Source organism: Alosa alosa, chromosome 12, assembly GCF_017589495.1.
Source record: "Alosa alosa isolate M-15738 ecotype Scorff River chromosome 12, AALO_Geno_1.1, whole genome shotgun sequence".
NCBI lineage: Eukaryota > Metazoa > Chordata > Actinopteri > Clupeiformes > Clupeidae > Alosa > Alosa alosa.
The window spans coordinates 13589767-13612331 of NC_063200.1; the positions used below are offsets into that span (position 1 = coordinate 13589767).

The following is a 22565-nucleotide window of genomic DNA, read 5'->3' on the forward strand; positions in this document are numbered from 1 at the left end:
GATTCTGAATAGTTGAAGCATACAATGTTGAGCAGCGATTATGATAGACTAATCTAGCTTTTAACTTCAATCTCACTGATAAAACATATGGCCATAATTCAACATAATATCTGGCTCTCATTTAGTCAGGCTTAAGCTTCTGTTAATAAAAAAATGTCCTGTAAGCTTAAGGGCAAAGTTGAACAGTAGTAATGTCCACCATATGATAGTAATCAACAGTAGTTTGGCTGGAGAACTTTTACTAATACACAGTTCAGTAATAGTGTCCTCTATTCTCACTGAGGTCACAAGGAGGGCAAGATGGAGCAGGCTGTTTTACTTTACTTTTAGCTTGCATCCTCTATTACAACTGTATTTCTCGTTAAGGTCACATGTCAATGGCAGGGATGCTGTATAAACGTCAATTTATAATATGCTAACAATTCTGATAGGCCTACTGCAGAAACAATTTTTATTTTTTTCCCAAAGAGGTCATGCCTAGTTCATTGTGTCTCAACATGTTGTATAGCCTATCATTTTAAATAGTAGTACAGTAACGCTCTTGTTGTCAGAAGAACAAACAAGTTCTACTGTTTTTTTATTAAAACATCTGACATGAGTGACATGTTATGATTTAATATGTAAAAAAAAACAACATTTGTGCACACCAGACATCTAACTGTGCACTTGAAAAGAATGACATGATGCACACATTTCCAGTAACAGCCTTGGAGGTGGGCAGAATGTTGTGTCATTGTATCCAGTTACCGCAGCATACAATCTGAATTGTACTTCTTTAGTTATAATAGTCTTTCTAAACAGAACAGTGGATGGCTTTAGGTGACAACACAGAGTCTCACTGGATCACATGGTAGTTGATGGAGGAGTACCATAAACTGCATTTACAGCAACTGTATCCCCTATTCCCTGCAGACAGATTCCCTATGTATCTCTACAAGGCTAGATCACTTGTACAGGTAGAAGTTGTAATGCTCAGCAGAAAAATAAAATCCACATGGAAATCTGTGTGGTGGGCTGTTGGAGTGCACATCGGGTGACAAATGAAATACTTTATTTTAAACCGAAGGAACTGTGTTCAAGGCAATGTCCCAGGATAGAAAGATATGGGTTTTTCCCCCCTTGCTCTGTCACAGACAGATGCTGTTTTTTTAGTCTTCCTGCATTTCAGAGAAAGCCTGTCTGTGAAACTGTAAGCTCATCAATATCAACAGAGACATTGGCATGCTGTAAGGTATAGTGATACAAAAGACAATTCATCATTCACTGCCGTTGTGATACAAAAAACAGGTGCAAAATAAGACTTGAGTGGAGACGCTTCAGAATTCCCCGGAAACTGCAGAGTGGCGACAACCGTGACGACCATGCTGGATAGTCCGTATTTTCTTTTGCAGATGTTATTCGTTTTGTCCGATTCCCCCGGGGTACCTCAGCCAAACAGTAGTAGTAATACAATGCTCACCGAGTTGACTATTATTAACGGCACTGAAATTGAAAAGACAGAGTTAGCAAAATGCATCGTCTGTTATATATACCGTATAAATAAATACAGTCATTAACGTTAATAGCTCTGTATTTGGGCAGTCGGGTGTTACCTCTCATCACTGTCCTGACGGAGCGAATGAGATTCAGGAGCTGTGCTTTAATCCCAGGTTCATCTCCAAATCCACCGATGCCTTGATCCGCTCCCCAACCAACTGTAGGTTATTCATCAAAATAACCACATTCTCGATTAAAGTGCCTTGACTATAAGAGGCAATACTGTTGAGGTTGTATATTGACAAAGTCAAATGCATAACGTTACGTGGTTTTGAAAGCTATCTTAATTTTGTTTTAGTTAACGTTACAGCGGGATATTCACATACCTAACAACATTTACCGTTAGAAGGCACATATGACCATTTAAACGTAAATGCAGTATGTAGCTTTATATACACAAGCATTAAAGCGATACAGTTTTGCAGTGCTTTTGCCGTATTATTGGCTAACATAGCTAGGAGCTAGCTTGTTAGGGAAGTGAGTTCACCAGGTAGGTGGTTTGGTAGCCTGCGATTTAAATTGAATACATTTTGCAGGAAGTTAGAAATACGCAAAATACTTACTTTTACTCAAAAACCGTTCTTCGTGCAAAACGGCTATGGCATTGGTGCATAATATAGCCGTTTGTATCAGGGAGTACAGGGTGAACGCCATGCTGGCACTTCTTTATTCTGACGTGGTGATGTCATTTGATAAGGAGGAAGGAACCGGAGATTCAGTCTGTCCTACGTCACACAGTCCCTGTCCAATCCCAGGCGTCTCTTTGTAGCTTTTTCCAAAAAAGCCTAGCCTACTCAAACTAACCCTACTCAAACTAACCTTAGTTCTTTTTCATTTGTGTAATGATTTTTAACTACGTCAAATGCTATGAAACTGCGGGAATCGGGATTATCATTGTTAAGTGCTTTGTCCTTTCATGTTAGGGATAATTAGTGAGTGATGTCTGGTGTAGCCTGCATCTAAGATGAAATATTTTGGACAAACTGCAAGTTCAATATTGTATAGACTTTAATTATCCACATAAATAGTAGAGAAACTACAAGAACATATTTAAATACATTTGCATGAACAGCTCATAATAACATTCTTAATTTAATATTTACTGTATGTCAACCATTGAAATAAGCAAAATGAAAAGAAGGTTGTTCATTTGCTTCTATGTTCACTGATGATGAGGATGATGATGATGATGCTGTATGTGTCAATCAGGTCCTGCAGTCTCCCGTTCTCTTCTGAACGGATCCTACTGCTCTGCCAAGATTTTCAGGTCGTACAACATATATGTGCTGAATCGTACAGGAACAGTGTGCCAGGATCAGTTATGAGTAGTCAGAATGCCACCGATGAATCCCAAAGTCCATGTGTTAATTTAACAGTGCCTCTTTTTTTAGGACTAATATACACAGTTGATCTCTCTCTCTCTCTCTCTCTCTCTCTCTCTCACACACACACACACACACACACAAACCGAAGCATTGCTTGAGGAAGGTTTAGCTTTTTTCGTGTAGAGCCGCTTATTCCTCTCTTTGCCTTTTCAACCATTCCAAGACCGTCCTGGGGAAAGAATGATGAGGTCACTTCTGTTGCATTGTGGGAGTGCTCACAGATAGCTCAAAGGCTTTTTTGTCATTCCCAGTTTGAGAGAGATTTCCAGAGAATGGGCTGCTCGGTGACACGCCAGCTGTCCCAACCACCTGAAACAGAAAGTGAAAAATGGTTATTAACTCTTCATTTATAGTATAGCCTTTGTTTAACTTTGGCATAACTTTAAAGGGACACCAGGCAACGTTTTTGTGTTAATTACTCATTTTCGTAAGTCGGTATATGGTTAAATGACTCCAAGGCCGTAGTCATGATGTCAACATTGGGGGGGGGGGACCAAATCTGTGGTGGGGTCTAAGAGACCCCTCCCCCCAGATAGACGGGTCCTGAGGCATTCTCCCACGGAAGATTTTTTATTTTTAAAACAAATGACCCTTTAAATGATGACTTCTGGTAAGTTTTGTGAAAAGAGAAGGGTGGAGAAGGCCCAGTAAGCCCATTCAGTAATCAATCCCTGGACCTGTATTATGACTCCATTTGTCTTCAAAATGTATACTTTAAAAGGAATTACAAACTAGAGTATCTTTTTTAAACTCTATATTACACAGAATGTGGTTCTTGGACTTATTACTTACACTTTTTTTAACTAAGGCTTAGACTCATAGGTTTGGACCTATAGCCTAATAAGATTTTGTCTTTTAATTTAGATTTTATTATGCTGGCGGCTAATCACACAATTTTAACGTAGTTTGGAAGGTACAGGATTCAGGAATAGGCTACTAAGACAGGCCCCTCTTCTGTCTGACTCACCTCATGTTACCCCCTGCATTATAGACTGGCTTCTGACAGAAATGATGTTTTGTGCCAACATGTAGAAACACTAGGCCTACTACAGCCTTTAATTGATAAATGGAGGTGCAAATTCCTTTCTTTGGCGATTCACATTAACTGTAGGCTATCACCGCCAGTACATTGTAAAAGTTTTTTCCAACTTGTGTGCCGTCGCCACATTTAATTCCTACATTTTGCCTGCATGGATGCGCGACTGAGTGCGCATCTAAATAATATTCAAGATGCAACAACCATTTCTAAGAGGCCTATAAATGGCAATTTCTGGCATTACTACTAGCATATGAATGCATTATTTATGTTTAAAGACATGTGAAAGAAATGAATGACTCAGGCTTGCACAAATTGACAGCCCTACCTCACCGCAGTAGGGTGCAGTAAATGGTATAAATAGCTTTTGATAGCACACGTCACTAACGGAAAACCACCAGGACAAACCACTCAGGGGTGTAGGCTACTCTGGAATCACTAGGTCACTCATTTTTGCATTATTTACGTTTGATTACATTTCAGATGGTGGTGCGTGTTGGTTTCCTGTAGGCCTAGTATAGCGCTTTTTTCTGTCTTTATTTTTCTATGTCCGTATATTGGGGGGGACATTTTGATCATATTTGAATATTGGGGGGGACACGTCCCCCTCAATGTCTATGGTGACTACGGCCCTGATTGACTCATTACAGGGCGAATGAAGACTCTCTCGCCCGCCCCTACTGCCTGTAGCAAGAATATCCCGCTTGCAAGTTCAGTGTATCGTACCCGCCGACCGAAGCAGGATCAATTTACATCCTGAATCCACAGTACAGAGGCAGGCTAACGAAACGCTAGCGATTGTTGCAAACGTGTATAATGGCAGAGCCGGCAAAGAAGCAGCGAAAACCCTTGACGGAAGATGCAAAGAAAAGGAAAAGAGCTTCAGACCGAGCGAGGGGGAGTTTCGTAGAGAAAAAGCATCAGGCTTGCCTGGTGTCCCTTTAAAATACTATAATAATAATACATACATATTCATACATGCATGTATGTACATACATACATACATACATAAATACATATACATATACCCAAAGTGAACTGAGAGAAGTAACTGGGAGTGCACCATTCAACAGTATAATTGTGTAAATGGGTAGTTATATGACTGATATGCACTCCAAAAAAATCTACTACACATGACACACATGCAACTGCATTATTGCTATCTGCCTTTCTAAGACTTACCATTTAACTCTTGCTGAGATGTGTTCCGACTTTTTCTTTTCTGAGTATGTTTGCATAGGGGATCTGTCGTGAAACCAGTAGGATAAAACCATTAGTTATGCAAAAATGAGAGAGTAGAAACAATAAAACTTCCAATTACTTCATAACTATAGATGCACATTACAATGTACCTTCTTGTGATAGTTTTATTGCTGTCTAATTAACAGAATAGGGATCATCATGACTTGTCATTGTGATATTTATTTTATGATGGGTTTATGGAACTGATGGTCTACCACCATAATGTGAAATCAAAAGTCTGTTACGGATGGCTTTACGTCTTTTTGATTCTCATCTTCAACATCGAAAGTTAAAACATTGCCACATCTGCTGATTTGCAACACCAATCTGTCATTCAGAGCATCCACACAAATGTAATTGTCTTTCCAGACTTGACTAATGGTGTTGAAACGACACTGTAAACAAACTCAGTCTGCCAGTGTGTCGCCAAACTGTCTCTGTACAGATGCAGAAGTGATTGATATTTGGAAACGTGATGCAGTATTACGAACACAAAGGATTACAAGAGATACGGCCTCAGGCCTGAGCCTGTCTGTGTGTGTGCTAGATATACAAGCTTTGCATTGCATACTAATTACAGTCCTACTATCCTTGCTTTACTACTAAGAGTAAAGCATGATACATATCCGAAGACTTGATAACAAAAATAAAACAATCTCCATAGTCTTGGGCCAATCAATATGCTTCCTAATACATTAAGTTCTATTTGGGAGTGATTTTTTTTCAAGCAATATGTTCTGCATTGTGAGTAGAAGTGGATATTGTTTATGTGGCAGTGCTGGCAGGCCAAATCTGTCGATAGCAAAAGAGACTTGTTTGATGTTGTGTGTGTTGACATGTTGTGTTTGAGGATGCTGCTGAGAAAGAGCTCTCCTACCATCTGAAGCTGTTGCACCATCTCCTCCCGGTAAGCCAGCTCCCTCTTCATTTGGTCCTGGAAATTATCTGCACAGAACAACAATAATACTTTATACTTAATACTTGACCAATGGCTGTAACCCTATTACTTCAACCTATTCTTGCACTGATATCGTTTTTATATTACTTTGGCTACATTATTCTCTTATATGTCCATATTTATTTTATGCTGGTCTCTAGACTTTATTCTTGCACTGTTACACTGTTGGACTTACTTATTTGAACCATCACCATGACACTCACTCAGAGCACCTTACCATGCATACAGAATTACAGGCTCAGCCCTTGCCCTGTCACTGCAACTATTATGTTTACGCTTATATTTATGTTTATGATATTTGCCAGGCGCTTTTGTCCCAAGCGATTTACAGTATCTAAACACTACTGCATTGTACTACTACATTTGTTGAAAGTCTCAGAACAATATAATTCATTGTAATGTAAGGTCAATATTTGTGTATTTTCTCATGAAATAAGGCTATATGTAAAACTTGATTTGATTTAAATATATTGTTTCAGTAAATATGTTAAGTATTAAATGTAAGTCGTTTATTGATTGGAATTGTAGTCAGCAGAGACGAGAGGGAGGATAGGACTTACGGAAAACTGGGAACGGGGAACTGCCTTTCAGCGCATGGAATTCTTGCTCCAGTCTTCTCCGCAAATCAATCTGCTCGAGGAGAACCTTCTGCAGCTCCTCTGGGGGACAAACAAAACACACTTCAGATCTGTGCGCCACACAACGCAATCACACTTCCCCCCAGTACACTTCGGTAGGCACAAGCCCCCTGCAACCACATCAGCCAACACAAAAATCTGAGGCTGTCCATCAAATGCTGTGTAGTTGATGGTAAAAGAGTTGTGTTGAGGTTGTTTACCTTTTTCCATGTTCTCCACATCCTTTTTGAGTGACACCACTGGGGAATGTGAATCCTGATTTTGCTCTTCTGGAATCACAAAAATAATTGGAGGGAAAATATTAGCCATAGGTGAAAACATGTCTGCGCTGATACCTGGTTTTAGTTTTTGACCACTGATAAATAATCAGATGGAAGACTAGACTAATGATGGAATGCATTTCAGAAACTGGCCAACAGGGGTCAGCCTAACTACACACTAGAATGTTCAAGTGTGCCGTTACTTTTCCTAAAGTAAACTACTTTCCATAGTAATTTACATTGAACAGGTATCATCCTCACATCCTTTAGAAAGAAAACATTGTTTTCAGTGTTCGGGAAAGAAATGGCAAAACTTTAGGAGATTAACACACTCACAATTTAATTAATTCTCAAATAAAACATGAAAGCTGCATATTATAGAATACACAAACAAATGAGAACAGTATTTTACATTTTATTTATTTTTGTATTTTTAAGGAAAAGCATTGTGTATTCTAACTGCCATGTGCTATTATCTTTATACAAACAAACAATTTATTTCAGGCACACATAAATTGCTTTCACTAACAAATAAAATATTCTCATTCCGGTATGTTTCCTCAAGCACAAAACTCATGGTGATGCTGTGTACAATACGTGGCTGTTTGGAAATCAGAGACGGTAAATGGTCTCTGTGTCTCCCATCTCCAGGAGTTGTCATTACAAAAAAAAAAAAAAACCTTTGGTGCTTTTCTTTTGATGGCACGCATCTCAGTCTCTGATTTCCGCGCGCCGCTCGGCAAATCGAATGCCTTAAATGAAGCGGTCCAGCACATTTGGGTATATAATCTGCCCCCTCCCCCAGCTCATTTCCCTTCTTGCCTTCTTAAGCCTCACAACGCTTCCCTCATTTGGAAGTATGGCTTGTTCCCGCTCTCTCCTCTCTCTGTCTCATTTGACAAGCAAATTTGCAGACACTGCCTGAGGATAACAACCTCGTTTGACAGTCAATTAACCGTGAATAGTCAAAGCCAAGGCAGTTTGCATTACATAAATGGAAAATTAGATTATTTTTCTCCCAAGAAACAGAACTCTCCTTAAGACAGTGCCTTAGACTCTTTGGAATCAGAACTTCTAATCACGTCCTCGGCTGCCCTGGGAGGCATTCAGCAATCAGGCAAAGGTGGTCTCATTTAATTTGTTTCATGTAATTTTTTCAAATATATTATACATTATGTGAGGAGATCATTATCGGCTAGATAATATAAATGTTGCCATAGATGTCATAAAACACTTTTAATGTCTCCCTGACAGATAAAAGGCAATAAGCTATGATCTTTGTAATGGAAGATTTTGCCAACAAAAAGGCAATTATATCCATTTTATATTGTTCAAATGGTGATTGTCACCTTCGCCGTGTCTGAGCTGATTGCTGCTGAACTGTAATGGTTCCCTACAGAGTCGATTTCCCAATGACATTGTGGAGAGCGACTCCATTTCCAATGCATCTGAAGAATATTTTTATTTCATGTGTGCACTTATATTAATCCTCAAGTGCTGCCTGTTAGCAAAACAATTTCTCTCTCCGCTGTAAATGTAGCACTTTCTGAAATACATTACTGGTTAAGAAGGATTTTCTATCGGGTCGTCCCGCACATACCTGGAGCCTCCCGCCAGTATTCTTGTCCAGAGGACTCTGTCTCAGACCCAAAGAAATTTGTCTGTTCTTTGTTTTCGTCTGGAAGAGAGGAGAGGAGTATTAAGGATATTGAAGGACCATTAAACCAGCTTACCATGCGGAAGCGTGAAAACAAAGATAGGAAACACAAACAACAGACTTAGCCAATCTCCATTCCCCCCCCTTTTGTCCCCGTTTATGAAAATGAATAAACTGCAATATAGTATGATATACTTCATTTCACCAACATGGTGTCATTAAACATAACCATAAAATGCCATTTTTCTCGGCTTAGTGAAGAGATTCACTCTTGTGTCTAGGGAAAACAATATGTGTGCAAACACTGTCCTAAAAAAATCACTTTAGGGTAATGTTCTTCACCTGAATGGTTGGTGCTTTCTTTGGTTGCGTAAGCGGGCAGTCCATCCTCCGGCTCTTGAGGACCTGAGAACATAAAGCACAGTGGACGTGCTGCTTAGATTTGATTCATGTCGACCAGCGGTGAGCTACTGCCTGTGAAAATTGTCTGTGAACTGACCAGAGCAGTTAAATCGATTGTCCTTGGGAATCACAGCAGCAGTGTCCAGCACTGCACACAAACCCTCACCCAGTTATTGTTGCGTAAATGGTTTTTTGAACAGCATCACAAAACAGGACAATTCAGTGGCGTTAACAGACAGTAACTTTGTGTGTGTTCAACCTAGCATGTTACAAGGATGCTAAATTGCCCCCCTCTCTCTCCCCTTGTGATGGCTGAGCGTAGTGACTTCAGGCTCCCCTGGTTAATGTAGTGTCAACAGGTTAAAGATTAAAAGGGCTAATAGGTAGAAGTGACAGAAGGAGACCAAACATAATGTCGCCATTAAACAAAGCATGTCTGGGCTTATTAGGGGGAATCAAAGCGCGGTGAATATTTCATTTCTGCAGGGAGCCGCAGCTATCAATCTTCTTATGCATATAGATCAGGCCCCAGTCCGCGGCTGCATTTAAATAATAATTAGCAGGAGTACCCTGAGGGAATATTTACATTTTTGTACGGCATGTCCTCCAGCGGAGTGGATGTGTGGATGGGGCTGGGGACCTTGAGAGTGGCAGGCGGACTGACAGCAGGCAGGCCTGGCTTGTCGTTGGCATTGTCGGGGGCGACGACGGTGGGGAAGTGTTCCGGCTCTTTCCGCCTCTCGCCCGCGCTGTCGGGGAGGCCGCGCAGGTGCAAGGGCTGCTGGGACTGGGGCTGCGGCGGCTGCTGGGGATGCTGGGATTGCGGCCGGAGGGTGAAGTCTTCCTGCTCCTCGTCCTGCTTGGTCTCCACGTCCACTTCCTGCTCTTCATCACTCTCGCCGCTATCTCCACTCTGGTAGCTGCAGCTGGTGCCGGGGGACAGGTGGGGTCTGTCCGACGAGCCCACCCCTGCGCCCTCGAACTCCTCCAGGTTGCCGTGGAGCTTGGCGATGCTCTCGGCGTCCTTAACGACAGGCCGGAAGGCGGAGTGGTAGCTGGCCTTCCGCGCCTGCAGAGACGGAGCGTCCAGCAGCTTGAGCCAGCCCTCAGACGACGGACGCAGGTCAGGGGTCGCACCAACCGATGGGCAGTCAGCGTCAAACAGCCCCGACCGCGGCGCACCACCCAACCCTCCGGCCGCTGCCTCGCCCTGCTCGGAGAGGTCGAGGAAGGCCTGTCTGAGCGAGGGGCTGTCGGTCAGAGAGGTCAACGCGTTGGGCTGTGGTTGGAGGTATGTGGGCACCGGTATGCCCCCAGCGGCCCTCGGTGGCCAGAACATGCAGAAGGGCGGATAGAATGCGTCTTTACGGGTGGGCCAGAGCAGGCCGGAGAGTCCAGCGTTCTTCTGACCGCTGGCGGCCTCGCCCTCGTCCTTCTTCTGTTGGCAAAGGCCGAAGGCCGGGAAGGGGTAAGGGCTGGGAAAGAGTGAGGTGGTGGGGAACTTCTGCAGCATGCCGAAGCCCTTGCTGGGCACCGGGATGACCGGGTAGCTGCGGGCACTCTTGTGGGGCGACAGGCTGCTGGCGTCCAGGTCCTCATCCTCCTCAAAGCGCCCGCGCTTCGGCCCGAGGTCCGGCGAGATCATGTGGGGCAGCACGGAGCCCATGGACTTGACGGAGCCCATCGGCGCGCAGTGGCTGGAGGGCAGTGCCCGCTTGCGGCTGCCGCCGTTGAACATGGCCTTGACGTCCTCCCAGGCGAACACCATCTCGTCCGCTGGGGTCTTGTCGGTCAGCCGCAGGTGGCGACGCCACGAGTTGAAGTTGGCGGCGTCTGGCTGCGTGTACTTGGCCTCGGGCATGCGGTGTGAGTGGAAGATGAACTTGTTGGGCGAGAAGTACATGTTGCAGTAGGAGCACTTGATGCACTTGGCGCGCGAGCTGTTGTAGCGTGCCGGGATGAAGCTGCCGCGGCAACCCCACGCGCACTCGTGCGTCACGTCGAACGCAAAGTTGTCGGGGAGCTTGGGCGGCGCGTTCTCGCCCAGGAAGGACTTGCAGAGGCGCTCGGCCTCGCGCTTGGTGATCATGCCGCAGCGGCGCGAGGAGATGGGCATGGCGCCCGCCCGGCGCAGGATCTCCAGCTGCACAGGTGTGCACTGCACACAGGTGATGCCCAGGGCCACGCGTCGGTTGTGGATCTCATTGTAGCTGTAGTTCTTGAGCAGCGTGTTGGAGATCTGCGCCAGACACAGGCGTTCCTGGTTGTCGATGACCAGGGACACGATGGGCACTCCGTACAGCACCACCTGTCCGACCTGGTTGGGCTTGAGGGAGTGGTTGGGCCTGGGGGGACTTAGAGGCTCCTGGGTGAACGAACTAGGAGGGGTGGCCATCACAATGTCTTCTGGTCCAGGCAAAAGGGGTTTGTCCATGCTCTGGTGTCCTCCAATGTAAACTGTTTGTTGCACTGAAAAGAAGAAAAGAAAAAAAAAACATACTTTTAGAATTAATAGGATAAATAAATGAAAAATAAAATAACAATTTCTATTTCATACCGTGCAATAAATTTCTCATATTTAGCATTTATAAGACTTCTACCTATTAAATAACTGTCCATTTCCAGGTGATGTCAAATACTAATTTTACTATTACGCTAACATTCTATTGTCATATTGTGTATTTTATCATTCCTATAGCCTATATTTAATATATTATTAACAAGTTGTTTAAATAACACTCTGGGTTATCAAGATTCACTCACAATAGCATAGGATGCAGTAAGAACATAAAGCTCCCTGATCATTGACCTCATTATATCAGAAGGAGAGGAAAAAATAATATTCTTGTATCTTTTAATTAAAGTTTTTAATGAAATCATCAGTGAGTTACATGAAAAGCACTTGTTTTATACACTTACATGGAATTTGCCGTTTTTATTATTGATCAATTGACGGGTTTTAAATTGGTTGGTGAAACGAAGTATTAAACTTTGATGCGAAAAAATAACTCAACATCCATTTTCATCAAATGCAATGGGTCCATGTTAACTCACATCATTTTATAAATTCATAATATATGTAGGCCTGTACACTGCTCCGCAGCTAGGCTATGGAAAATGGTGTGAAGTAATTGGAGCACAATATCAGAAGGTTAAAGTAGCCTATAAAAGCCACACACACACACACACACACACACACACACTTCGGCATACGTCAGGGGAAAATTTACTGAAAGAGAGCCTGCCGTACTGGCAAGAATATCGCGATTATTAACCCCCAAAGATGGAGGTGATTTGGCGTAAAATAGCTACACTGTCGGCCTCATCAACTGTCTTGGCATAGCGTCATTCATCAACTGTCAAACCCTCGGGATGCTACAGCCCACGTCCTGAAGCAATAGGCTAAGGATATTCTTTAGCAATAATAATAATAATAATAATAATAATAATTTCCAAATAAAGTTGAAACTCGTCTATTTGATTTTGATCTTTTTTAGATGTGTATAATAAGGCAACCACAATATGCAACCACAGCGCTGAGTAGGCTACACGTTCCACAGCTTACCTCCGTTTGGCTGGGGGAAAATCCAAGTGTTATAAAATGAATAACATATCCGATATCAAGCTGAGGCAAATTGACGCGCCCGCATCTACAGGCACAAAGTCGCGGCGAATATCCCTAAACTCTAAATAAGTAAAAGTCTGTAGTTAGAGATGTCATTGACGCGCTCCGCGTGAGTTAACCGTCGGCGATGAGTGAATAACTGTGCGTCTTGCGCGGACTTATTCCCTTTAACGGCTCGTACCGGCTCACCGGCGGACTGAACGGGAGTTGATTGGCGTGACTCTGCCCCTCTACTGGTTTGATGACTGAAAAGGCTTTGCGTGAGGAGCCAATGACGTTTCACTAACTGCCACTCAGCGCGCTAAAGAGAGGCTAAAGCACGAGCTTGGCCCCAGGCAGGATCTCAGGCTGTATACATCCCATCTGAATGAGAAAAACACCCCAGCCGACATGTACCATATGTAGCTAAAGCATTAAAAAACCAGGGGCTCTACTGGCGGATAAAATAAAAGAGCACGTCAGCCTAGCCTATAGCCGCACTAAAGCTATAGCTTATTTTCAGAGGAACTCAGTCCAATATATTTTTTGACATATTGTTATATTTTAAAGAAGAGTAAAATATTATTGCGTGAGACCCTTATTTTGGAGTAAAATAAACCATATTCTTCTAAGAACATATTTTTTTATCGAAGGAATAAAATTAGACTTGGAGGCTACAGTTTTACGCTCAAATTAAACACCCATTTTGATTAACTTAAATTGTTTTGAAGAACTATCCAGAGTGCGTTTTCCTCCTTTGTGCTTCTATCTTAAAACGTAGGAAAATTCGCCTAAAATGATAAATGACAATGTTTCTTCCCAAGCTTCTTGTAGGCCTACTTATCAACTTATCAACGCGTAAATACAACATGAATCCAGCATCTTAAAAATGAAGCGCCAAAAACCTATGATGACCCCTTAAGTAAGATCATAGGATATATCGACTCTATATCTGAATAGAAAGAATCTTTATCGTTTGGTTACAATGATTGTATGTCATCCATAAAAGGAGTCGAAAAAGCATAAATGTCATCCGGTCATTTTTTTTCTTCTTGTAAGGCTGCCGCCTGTCTACAGCAATCAAGTCTAAAAGGTTAATCATTTGACATTTTCGCAAATAAAACAAAATAACAGAAAAGTTTCATAGCAGGTTACAAACTGTTATGTATAGGCTAGTCACCGTGGAAAAATATAGCCTCTACATTTGTATTTAAATCTTTGCTTGCTCTGCTTTACTTTACAAAATGTAGGGTATATCTCTTGAAAATACCCCAGTAAATCGTTTGTTTTCAACCTAGCCTACTATGAACAATTAAAATAATTGTTTTTTTTTTTTTTTTTGTCTTTAAATAACACAATACAATAGCCTCCAGGATTATATTTTAGGATTAAAATGTGACATTATAATTTCACTGCGCTCCGTAAGTTTCTCATCATATTTGAATCAGCATATTGATAAATTATTGGTCTATTTTCTTCTGTGATTAATACAAGAATTCAAAAGAGAGGTTTTTGTGTGTGTGTTTGTGTGAAGACTGGTCATGTTGACAGCACTGACAGGCGAGACCCATCTGCTTCTGTGTAAACTCAATTTAGGTCTCAGCCACTCGGCTTTTGTCTGGGCTCGCTCTGGGCTTGCGCCGTGCTTTGCAGGCATGAAGAAGCAGGGAAGACCGCGGGCAGCGACCAGACGCGCTGTCACAGAACAGCGCTGAATTAAATGGGAATTTTATGTTATCATATTTCAGTGTGCACTTTCATAGATTATTTTAAATTACATATTTTATTTATTTTGCTTAAAAAAACACATACATGGATAATTATCTCAAAAGCACACACTTGCTACAAATAGGCTACCATATAAACTTGTTCATGAACACACTAAACGCTCACACACACCCACACACACACACACACACACACACACACACACGCACAGGTAGTTTAGCCTACTTTGCCCATAACATATTCGTCAGGGCTGTCGCCAAGCTGACTACTTTATAATTCAGAAGCAATAAATTTCACATTTCCGTAATGCATGGCACGTCATGTAGGTATGCGGTAACCCCACTGTGAAATTAATCATGCGCTTAAAAACAATTGCTTATGCGACCTCTGGGGTCAATAGACAGGAAAGAAATAGAAATTAACAGTTATCAAAACAGCCAGCACATTGTCATTTCACACCTAATCAGTTAACAAATCAGAAAATGGCCCTGTGAACATTATTAATGCACGGATAAACCAATTTGTGAGATGACAGGCTATTTTCAGACCTGTTTCATTTAAATCGACGACAAAGGTAAAGATTAGGTTACGTTTCAAAATGTAGTTGCATTTACTTCGGTACATATGACACCATATACGCGTATGCCCTCATTAATATATGGTCTATTCTCTCCTAGGAACACATATCCGGAACAGTGTCCTAAATTCTAATCCTTAGTTAATGCTGCAGGTCTTTTGCAAAATGACAAGACTTAATGCGGCCTCATCTGTAAAGACTTACTCTGCCATATTATTTAACAAGATCCTCTCTCGTCAGTCTTTCATTATGAAAAGTATTCATGGACAAGGACGCTTAGCCATTAACATTTCCATTACTCCAAATGACTCTGTCTTGCCTAACAATATCTGGGATGCGACCATAATACCTTAACGCGCACCAGTATAGACTTGCCTCTGACGTCATGGTCCCACACGTTAGCGGCCTGAATGCATTCGGAGTGGGGCTGCTGTCCCAGGGCAGGCTATGGTTTACCACCTTGGAACCAATCTAAGGCCAGTCAAACTGAACAATGGACTGTTATATAACTACTGTAGCGTCTGTGGCAAAGCCTTTTTTTGGTTATGAAGTGTTGACAATGTGGCTAAAATTATGAAAATATGTTATAATTGTTTATTTATTTTGTTTCAGCTCATCTTTATTATACAGGTGAAATATGCTTTCTTATGGCTTCAAATGTTTCTCCATGAGGAAAATAAAGACAACTCAAATGTTAGAGTTAATTTATCATGAAATCCTTAAATAAATCCTCATTACAATCAAATTACACATCACACCACAGTAACAAGGCTGCCATTCCTGTCCCATACCCTCACAAAAAAGCACCAAATTGATAAAAAATCAGAGATCAGTAATCAGTTTAGATAAAGACCAGACGCTATCAAGTTTCTGAACTGTCACCAGGGAATGATCCAAGCTCACCTCTTCCCTATCAGATGTTAGAGTGTCAGACAAGTATCAGAAGAATAAACAAGGAAATCTAACACCAGCGTATGCCTTTTCAGCTGACACCTCATTCACAATTACACAATTTCATTCAGTCCCTCAAAAACAGTGTCCATGTGGGCTCATCAATGGCAAAACAGCAAAGGAAAGTTAAGTTCAGCACAGGAAAGTTACCCTGGACATGCAGAGGTCTCATGCAGCAGTGTGTATGTGTGTGTGTGTGTGTGTGTATGTATGTGTGTGTTTGTGTGTCTGTACATATATTTATGTGTTTATATGTGTGCATATTACGTGGGTGTGTTTTTGTGTGTGGATGTGTCTGTGTGTCTGTGTGTGTGCGTGTGTGCATATTCAATATGTGTGTGTGCATATGTATCCATATGTGTGCATATGTGTGTGTGTGTGTGTGTGTGTTGTGTATGTGTGGTCTGTAAACATACACTGTACCTACCTTCCCACCACCACTCAGGAGAAGTCTTGAAGCTGATCTGGTAGCAGAATTGTGCTAGAGAGGGACGTGGAGCAGCTGAATCAATTCACCTGCTCAGAGACACCTGAGGGTTTAAACACAAGCACAAGAAATACTGTAACTTCCTGCTGTTGTTATGTTATTAATTCAACGTGACAGTGTGTAGCCTTCTCATTATGGTGCAGTGTGTTTTCCAGCCTTTTGCTGTTGGGGGATGCGGATGGACATCCATGAAGGGTGGTGCGAACAGCAGGGCTTACTTTAATTTTTCCCTCCCATGTCATAATTAACAGGCCACTTCATTTCCAATGCCGCTCTAGCTACACCAGATTTCCATAATTAGTCTAAGTGTAGCAATTAATTGCTATTTAGCTAAAAAGCCAGTCTGCGGGCCACTCAAGGCAAATGACATGCTTAAAAATGGCTGAAAGCAGGAGCTCTGATAGTTAATTTATTTTGTCCAACAAGTAATATACAGTTCTAATATTGGCACTCACTATGAGCAGCATACCCTGGCAGCATCTGAGGCTAAGCAATCACATCTATTCATATCCAAGATGACAGTAACACAAATTAGTCAACCCTTTTCAGAGTTTACCAACAAGCAGTGAAAACAAGGTCAATGAACTGTACTGCCTTGTCACATATAATGAATTAAACTTAACGCCTTGGTTATTTTTTTAAGCTTGTTTCTCTGTAACTTTTAACAAGCGTGTCCCATGCTTAGAATGGCTGCAACGGGTGTTGTGGAATACAGAAGAAATAGTCCATCAGGAAAAAAAACTGACATTCAAAGATGAAAGCAAAAAGTAAATGCAATAGTGTTACATTCTAATTCATACACTGTAATACGCACACGGGAGCTATTCTCTTTATTAGAACATAGCGTGTAACCCAAATGATAGTAGCCTAATTGATTAGCCTACATGTCATAAGGAGAGGTAAAAAAAACTCATGCCATATTTGAAGTCTTACCTTACACTTTGGGAACACGTGTTTACAGATGTCTCGTTTGTTTCCGCGATTTGACCGGCGTATTTGGAGAAGCCGTGGCTGCCTGCTGTTTGGATCCTGATTGGAAATTAGCCCGCGCGTCGCACTGAACTGACATGAAGTATCCAACAGCCCGCGCAGGTACTACTCTAACCGTATAGACCTGAGGAACTCACGCGGAGAAGGTTCAGCTACTGTCCTCTCGCAACGCCCTACAACTACAGAAAAGCTTGCATGAGACGCGGGATCCACATTCAACTATAGGCTCAATGCTCTTCATCCGTCGAGGCTCCGGTAAAGGTTGAAAATAACCCTTTTCAGCCAATACCATCACATCTCACTCATAACACACTGTCTCAACAACAAATCGGGCGGTCGTCAGCCGCGGGCGGGCTTTCCGCTCATGTAAAATCCAGCCTATGATATTTCCCTTAAACTTTTGAGGGTGCACTATAGTTGTGATGAATTAGCCAAGCAGCAATACATTCATTTAATGTCTGTTGTCCTAATTGGGGGTTGAAATTGAGCATCAGGTCAGATCCCATTTATCAGAATCGTGATCATGTTGATATCGCCTTGAATGCAACAAACTGGTCCAAATTTTCACGTAGCCTAGTTTAGATTAATTCATATGGATAAAAATGGATATTGACAAGACCACATTTCCTCAGTAAATTTGCTCACTAACCTCATTCTGTACTGCATTGGACATAATTTAGGTTTAACACTGAAATGCGCATTTTACAAATATACCTCTGGATTCACTGTCTTGTACAATCAAAGCAAGGGGACCTACTTTAATTGTGATATTGGCTAACACATGGAACTTGACAGCCCTTTGTCATAACCTAGAGGGCGGAATAAGCAAGGTTTAGCGTTATTGGCAGATAAAAAAAAAATTTCCCTGCGAATTTTGACATTATTGCCAGTTAACTTGTGTACTGTATGTTTTTGATCGAAATGACAAAAGAAATGTTCTTCAACCAGATCAGTCATTACAAGATCAAGGTAACCGTCAAGTCAAAAGTGTTATGTTTAATGGACAGGAGTTGAAGTTGAGCTTTTTGTAGATTTTTGGTTGATTTTCTTTTATTTTTGTTGAGTTGAAGATTGGTATTGCTGATCACACAAAGGACAACATTTATACTGTGCACATGTATTTAAACACCATTAGGGGGACTACAGATCCTATTTAGAGTACATTCTGGTTACATTATGTAGTTTTTCTAATATATTAATATATTCCTTTCAGGCAAGGTTTTCAGAACATTAACCTCATGATGACTGATGTAAAACCTTTCTTCAGAACAATTCATTGAGGCCCTCCGCTCAGGTTGAGCACCAAGCCCAGTGTCCACTCCTGTCCATCATAACCCAAGCGTTCATCGCCATCCAAGCGGACATCACCGACTCCAGGAGAGATGCTGCGGCCTCAGCATAGGCCAGACGTGGAGGTCAGTGCAGATCAAAGTTAAGCAAGCCTGCCTAACTCCTACTTCCTTAATTACCATGTCGGCGCAAGGCCAGCGAGCTGTTTGTGTTTGTGCAGCTTCTGCTCTTCATCATTAGGCGTCTCATCCGGCGGCTCACAGCAGAGTGGCCAGTGGCTCCTCAGAGAGGCCCATTGATTAGACCCCTAAACCTCTCTCCTGTTGAGAGCCAGCATCTCTCTTAAACTCATCCCATCCTTCTCTCTCTTTCCATCTCTCTCTCTCTCTCTCTCTCTCTCTCTCTTTCCATCTTTATCTCTTTCCATGTTTCTCTTTTCTCTTTCCTCTCTCTCTCCCCTTCCATCTCTCTCTCTGTCTCTCTCTCTCATTCCATCTCTTTCTCCTCTCTCCATCTCTCTCTCCTTCCATCTCTCTCTCTCTCTTATCACTCTGGATCTTTTAGTGCTCTGGGTGGCTTGCTCCCACCACCACTGACTTGTAAACAGCATTTAATGTGGCTATTAGCATCCGAAGGACAGGAAGTGCACGGACGCATGCAGGTTGAGTAAGCGTGCACACACACATGCGCACACACACACACACACACACACACACACACACACACACACACACACACACACACACACTCAGCTTGCTCTCCTCCTCACAACCATTGGTGATTAAGCGACAGATTAAACCTGCTCATGAATAATGAAGCGCCGGTGTTTTTCCTGTGTGTGTGCGCTTCCTGATGGGGGTCTTGAGTGTGTGTGTGTGTGTGTGTGTGTGTGTGTGTGTGTGTGTGTGTGTGTGTGTGTGTGTGCGTGTGTGCGTGTGTGTGTGTGTGTGTGAAGGGGCAGTCGAAAGAGCAGGCCGGTGGAGGGGAGGGTGTGTATGTGTGTTGGGAGGGTGGGGGGTCAGTACAGTAGTCCAGCCGGCTGGCCTTGTACATCAGAAGAGCGACGTCTGCACAGGAGCCAGTCAGGTGGATGAGTGTGTGTGTGTGTGTGTATGTGTGTGTGTGTGTGTGTGATCTGCATGGGGTTGATGAGAGACCCGGTCCGATGGGGCCACGCACTGATTGAGCACACAGAGCTTGACTCTGTCAAACACAAACTCTCAGGGGCCACAGAGAGAAACTCAGAGTCCCTCCGCTACTGGTCACAACCCTTCTTCGATGCCTCTTCTCAGACGGGGATGAGGGGGTTTTGGGCTATCTGTCCTGCATGTTTTCGGATGAAACTGGTATTAAACCGCCAAATTCAACCAAGTTTATTATTATTATTTGAAAGATTTTTGGCCCTGATATTTAAATTAGACAATCCAAATTTGAAGAAATACTAGTAATGAAAAAAATATTCTAACATAAGATTCTGTTCCGCAACAATTCAAGGTTCCACAATTCTATGTTGAATTCAATGAACCCAGATATTCTTTAGAACCTTCATTTCCTAGCATTCCCGTCAAAAGTTTCACTGTATGTCCAGCTGGATTAGGGTTTTGTCTGATGGTCGGACTCTGAACGGGAGGTTCTGGCCCAGGGCTGGGCCAACTGCGGTCCAGATCTACAGGAGCTAGTGTGTCTGCGTTGGCCTCACACTGTGGGGTGGGATTGCTGGACTCTGTGTCAGATTCCAGCTATCCACTCCCTCCCAAACAAGCATTAATTGTGTAATCCTCTGATCTACGCTGTAATCCACTGAAACATATAGCAGGAAATATGGCCACCACAGATTAAATTGTTTACAGTTGCCATGGTGGTCATTGTTCACAGAGGGAGAAAAAGCAGCAAAGTGGCACGCAGTGGAAAACACGATGTTTTTGTCATCAGATTATCAGGAGCCCCCATGTGTGCGCGGGACCTCAGATGCATATGATAACATCAATATGTTTTGCGGTGTCAGATTGATATGCCCAGGCACAAGATCCCTAATGTCACAAGTCCGGGTGATTATCTGTTTTTGATCTCAGTGTTGTTGACAGGGATGGCGAAATTTAAATGTTTCTTTTAATTCATCAAATGGTAAAAGACAGACTTGTTTTGCCTTGGTGTTTCGCTAGATGTTTTTTTTTTTTTTTTTTATTCTAATAATATAATGCGGTTTAGTGAAAGTGATGATCAGCAGACTACATCATTTGTCTTTTACTACTGTAGTGTTCATATATTGAAGTCTCTTTGGACAAAAGTGTCTGCCAAATGCCATAAACATACTCATACACATAAACAGAATAGTGGATTGGGTTTATTAAAAATACATGAAACATCTTAAGTGTGTTGATAAATAAATAAATGGACTAATTAGTGTTTTGTAGCGATACCAGCAAGCATTTACTCACACCACAGAGAGGCATTATTGCAGAGTTAAATGAAAGAATTCAATCATATGAATGAATTATGTTAGACAAATACATAATGTGTGCCAAATCAACACAGGGCTTGTTTAATGACTGTTTTACTGGATACAGTAAATAGAGGTGACTGGCTGGCAAAGCCCGCAAAGCACTCATACCTTCCAGGCAAAAAACAAGCGAATAAGTAAACAAATGATAAGTAGAAGTAATTATTTTCAAGTAATTGCACATAGAAAGCTGTTTATGTTTTTTTAAATAACTGTACTCATTAGCGGTCTTGTCTGCTCAACAACAGCAGAGACAACTGCATTAAGGTAATCTTCTGTAAATATGTTTCAAGTGTGTGTGTGTGTGTGTGTGTGTGTGTGTGTCATGATAGGACAAAAGCACAATGTAAGTAACTCTTGTTACATTTCACAGTCGGGATAAATATCCATTGTTCCCTAAAATAATCCACAGAGACTCTGTCAGCCAATAGGCCCCCTCTGCCAGTGAAAAATAAATAAATACTGTATCAGAGTGGCTAAGGGATTAGAGCCGTGAATGACGATATCAAAGATGTCCGTCGGTCCGTGTGCATTGTTGTTCTGTGACGCTCACACAAACACAAACAGGCGTTTATAGTGTGATTAGGTGGGAGATGGTGTTTTGTCACAGCCTTTGAGGAGATTAAGTAGGCTTGATGCAATTTGATCCACTCTCAGTAACAGGCAGGAAAGAGTCTGTGGTTCACCACAGAAATGAAAACAACACTCAGGGTTCCAAAGTGAGGGCATTAGACAACATCAAGGCACTTAGCAATAGCCATCCCATTCAGTCATCTATCTTCAATTGACCCCTTGTTTATCAATATGTGTTTATGTGAGGATATAGGAAGCCCAGTGGACATGCATGCTCAATGAGACTTGTTTAGCTGTTGTATGTAGCTGTTTTTTGGCATTAGTGTGTTAGTAGTCATGGAGACCCCACATGTAGGGAATGCAAACCTTTGTGTTGTTGAAGACGCAGAAGTAATGGTTACAGTAAGGGTAGGGAGGGGTTCGGCTGTATATTGACCCTGTGGCCAGCTTCATGTAGCAAAAAGGAGTTTGTGGTCAGGACTTGTAATAGCCTGACCACATGCTGTAAAAAAAGAGAGAAACAGGAGCTGCTCTCATGAGGACTTGAAATAAAAAGCAGTGCGGAACCTTATGATGTGAATATCCTCATGAAGTTCTGTAACTTACAAACATGGGAGCCATTTTACATTTATTGACTTGTCTAGGAAACTTTTAAGAGAATAGCTAGGGCCAAAGATTATGATTTTAAAAGGAGCCTTTCAATTAAGTTAGTCCTACTTGTAAATTGAATGAAGACACCAGAGAATGTAAA

The 22565-nt window shown here is 42.1% G+C and overlaps 2 protein-coding genes across 4 annotated transcripts; both read right to left on the reverse strand.

The window, feature by feature from the left end:
• Positions 1-560: 560 nt before the first annotated feature.
• ier3ip1 (immediate early response 3 interacting protein 1) lies at positions 561-2246 on the reverse strand. Its single transcript, XM_048258732.1, has 3 exons — positions 2100-2246; positions 1593-1694; positions 561-1482 (listed from the first exon to the last, which is right to left on the reverse strand). The coding sequence occupies exons 1-3, from the start codon at positions 2188-2190 to the stop codon at positions 1427-1429; spliced, it is 249 nt and encodes an 82-aa protein (XP_048114689.1). The 5' UTR covers positions 2191-2246; the 3' UTR covers positions 561-1426.
• A 686-nt stretch (positions 2247-2932) lies between these two features.
• skor2 (SKI family transcriptional corepressor 2) lies at positions 2933-17618 on the reverse strand. Of its 3 annotated transcripts, XM_048259107.1 has the most exons (10): positions 17395-17618; positions 16402-16504; positions 9694-11583; positions 9055-9111; positions 8656-8733; positions 6996-7064; positions 6718-6816; positions 6077-6144; positions 5140-5202; positions 2933-3230 (listed from the first exon to the last, which is right to left on the reverse strand). In XM_048259107.1, the coding sequence occupies exons 3-9, from the start codon at positions 11546-11548 to the stop codon at positions 5143-5145; spliced, it is 2286 nt and encodes a 761-aa protein (XP_048115064.1). In that variant the 5' UTR covers positions 11549-11583; positions 16402-16504; positions 17395-17618; the 3' UTR covers positions 2933-3230; positions 5140-5142. The 3 variants fall into 3 exon arrangements, 1 of the variants encoding a protein (XP_048115064.1); XR_007195265.1 differs by lacking the exon at positions 2933-3230 and having other exon boundaries at positions 5142-5202; positions 9055-9117; positions 9701-11583; XR_007195266.1 differs by lacking the exons at positions 2933-3230; positions 16402-16504; positions 17395-17618 and adding an exon at positions 12680-12882 and having other exon boundaries at positions 5142-5202; positions 9055-9117; positions 9701-11583.
• Between the last annotated feature and the right edge of the window lie 4947 nt (positions 17619-22565).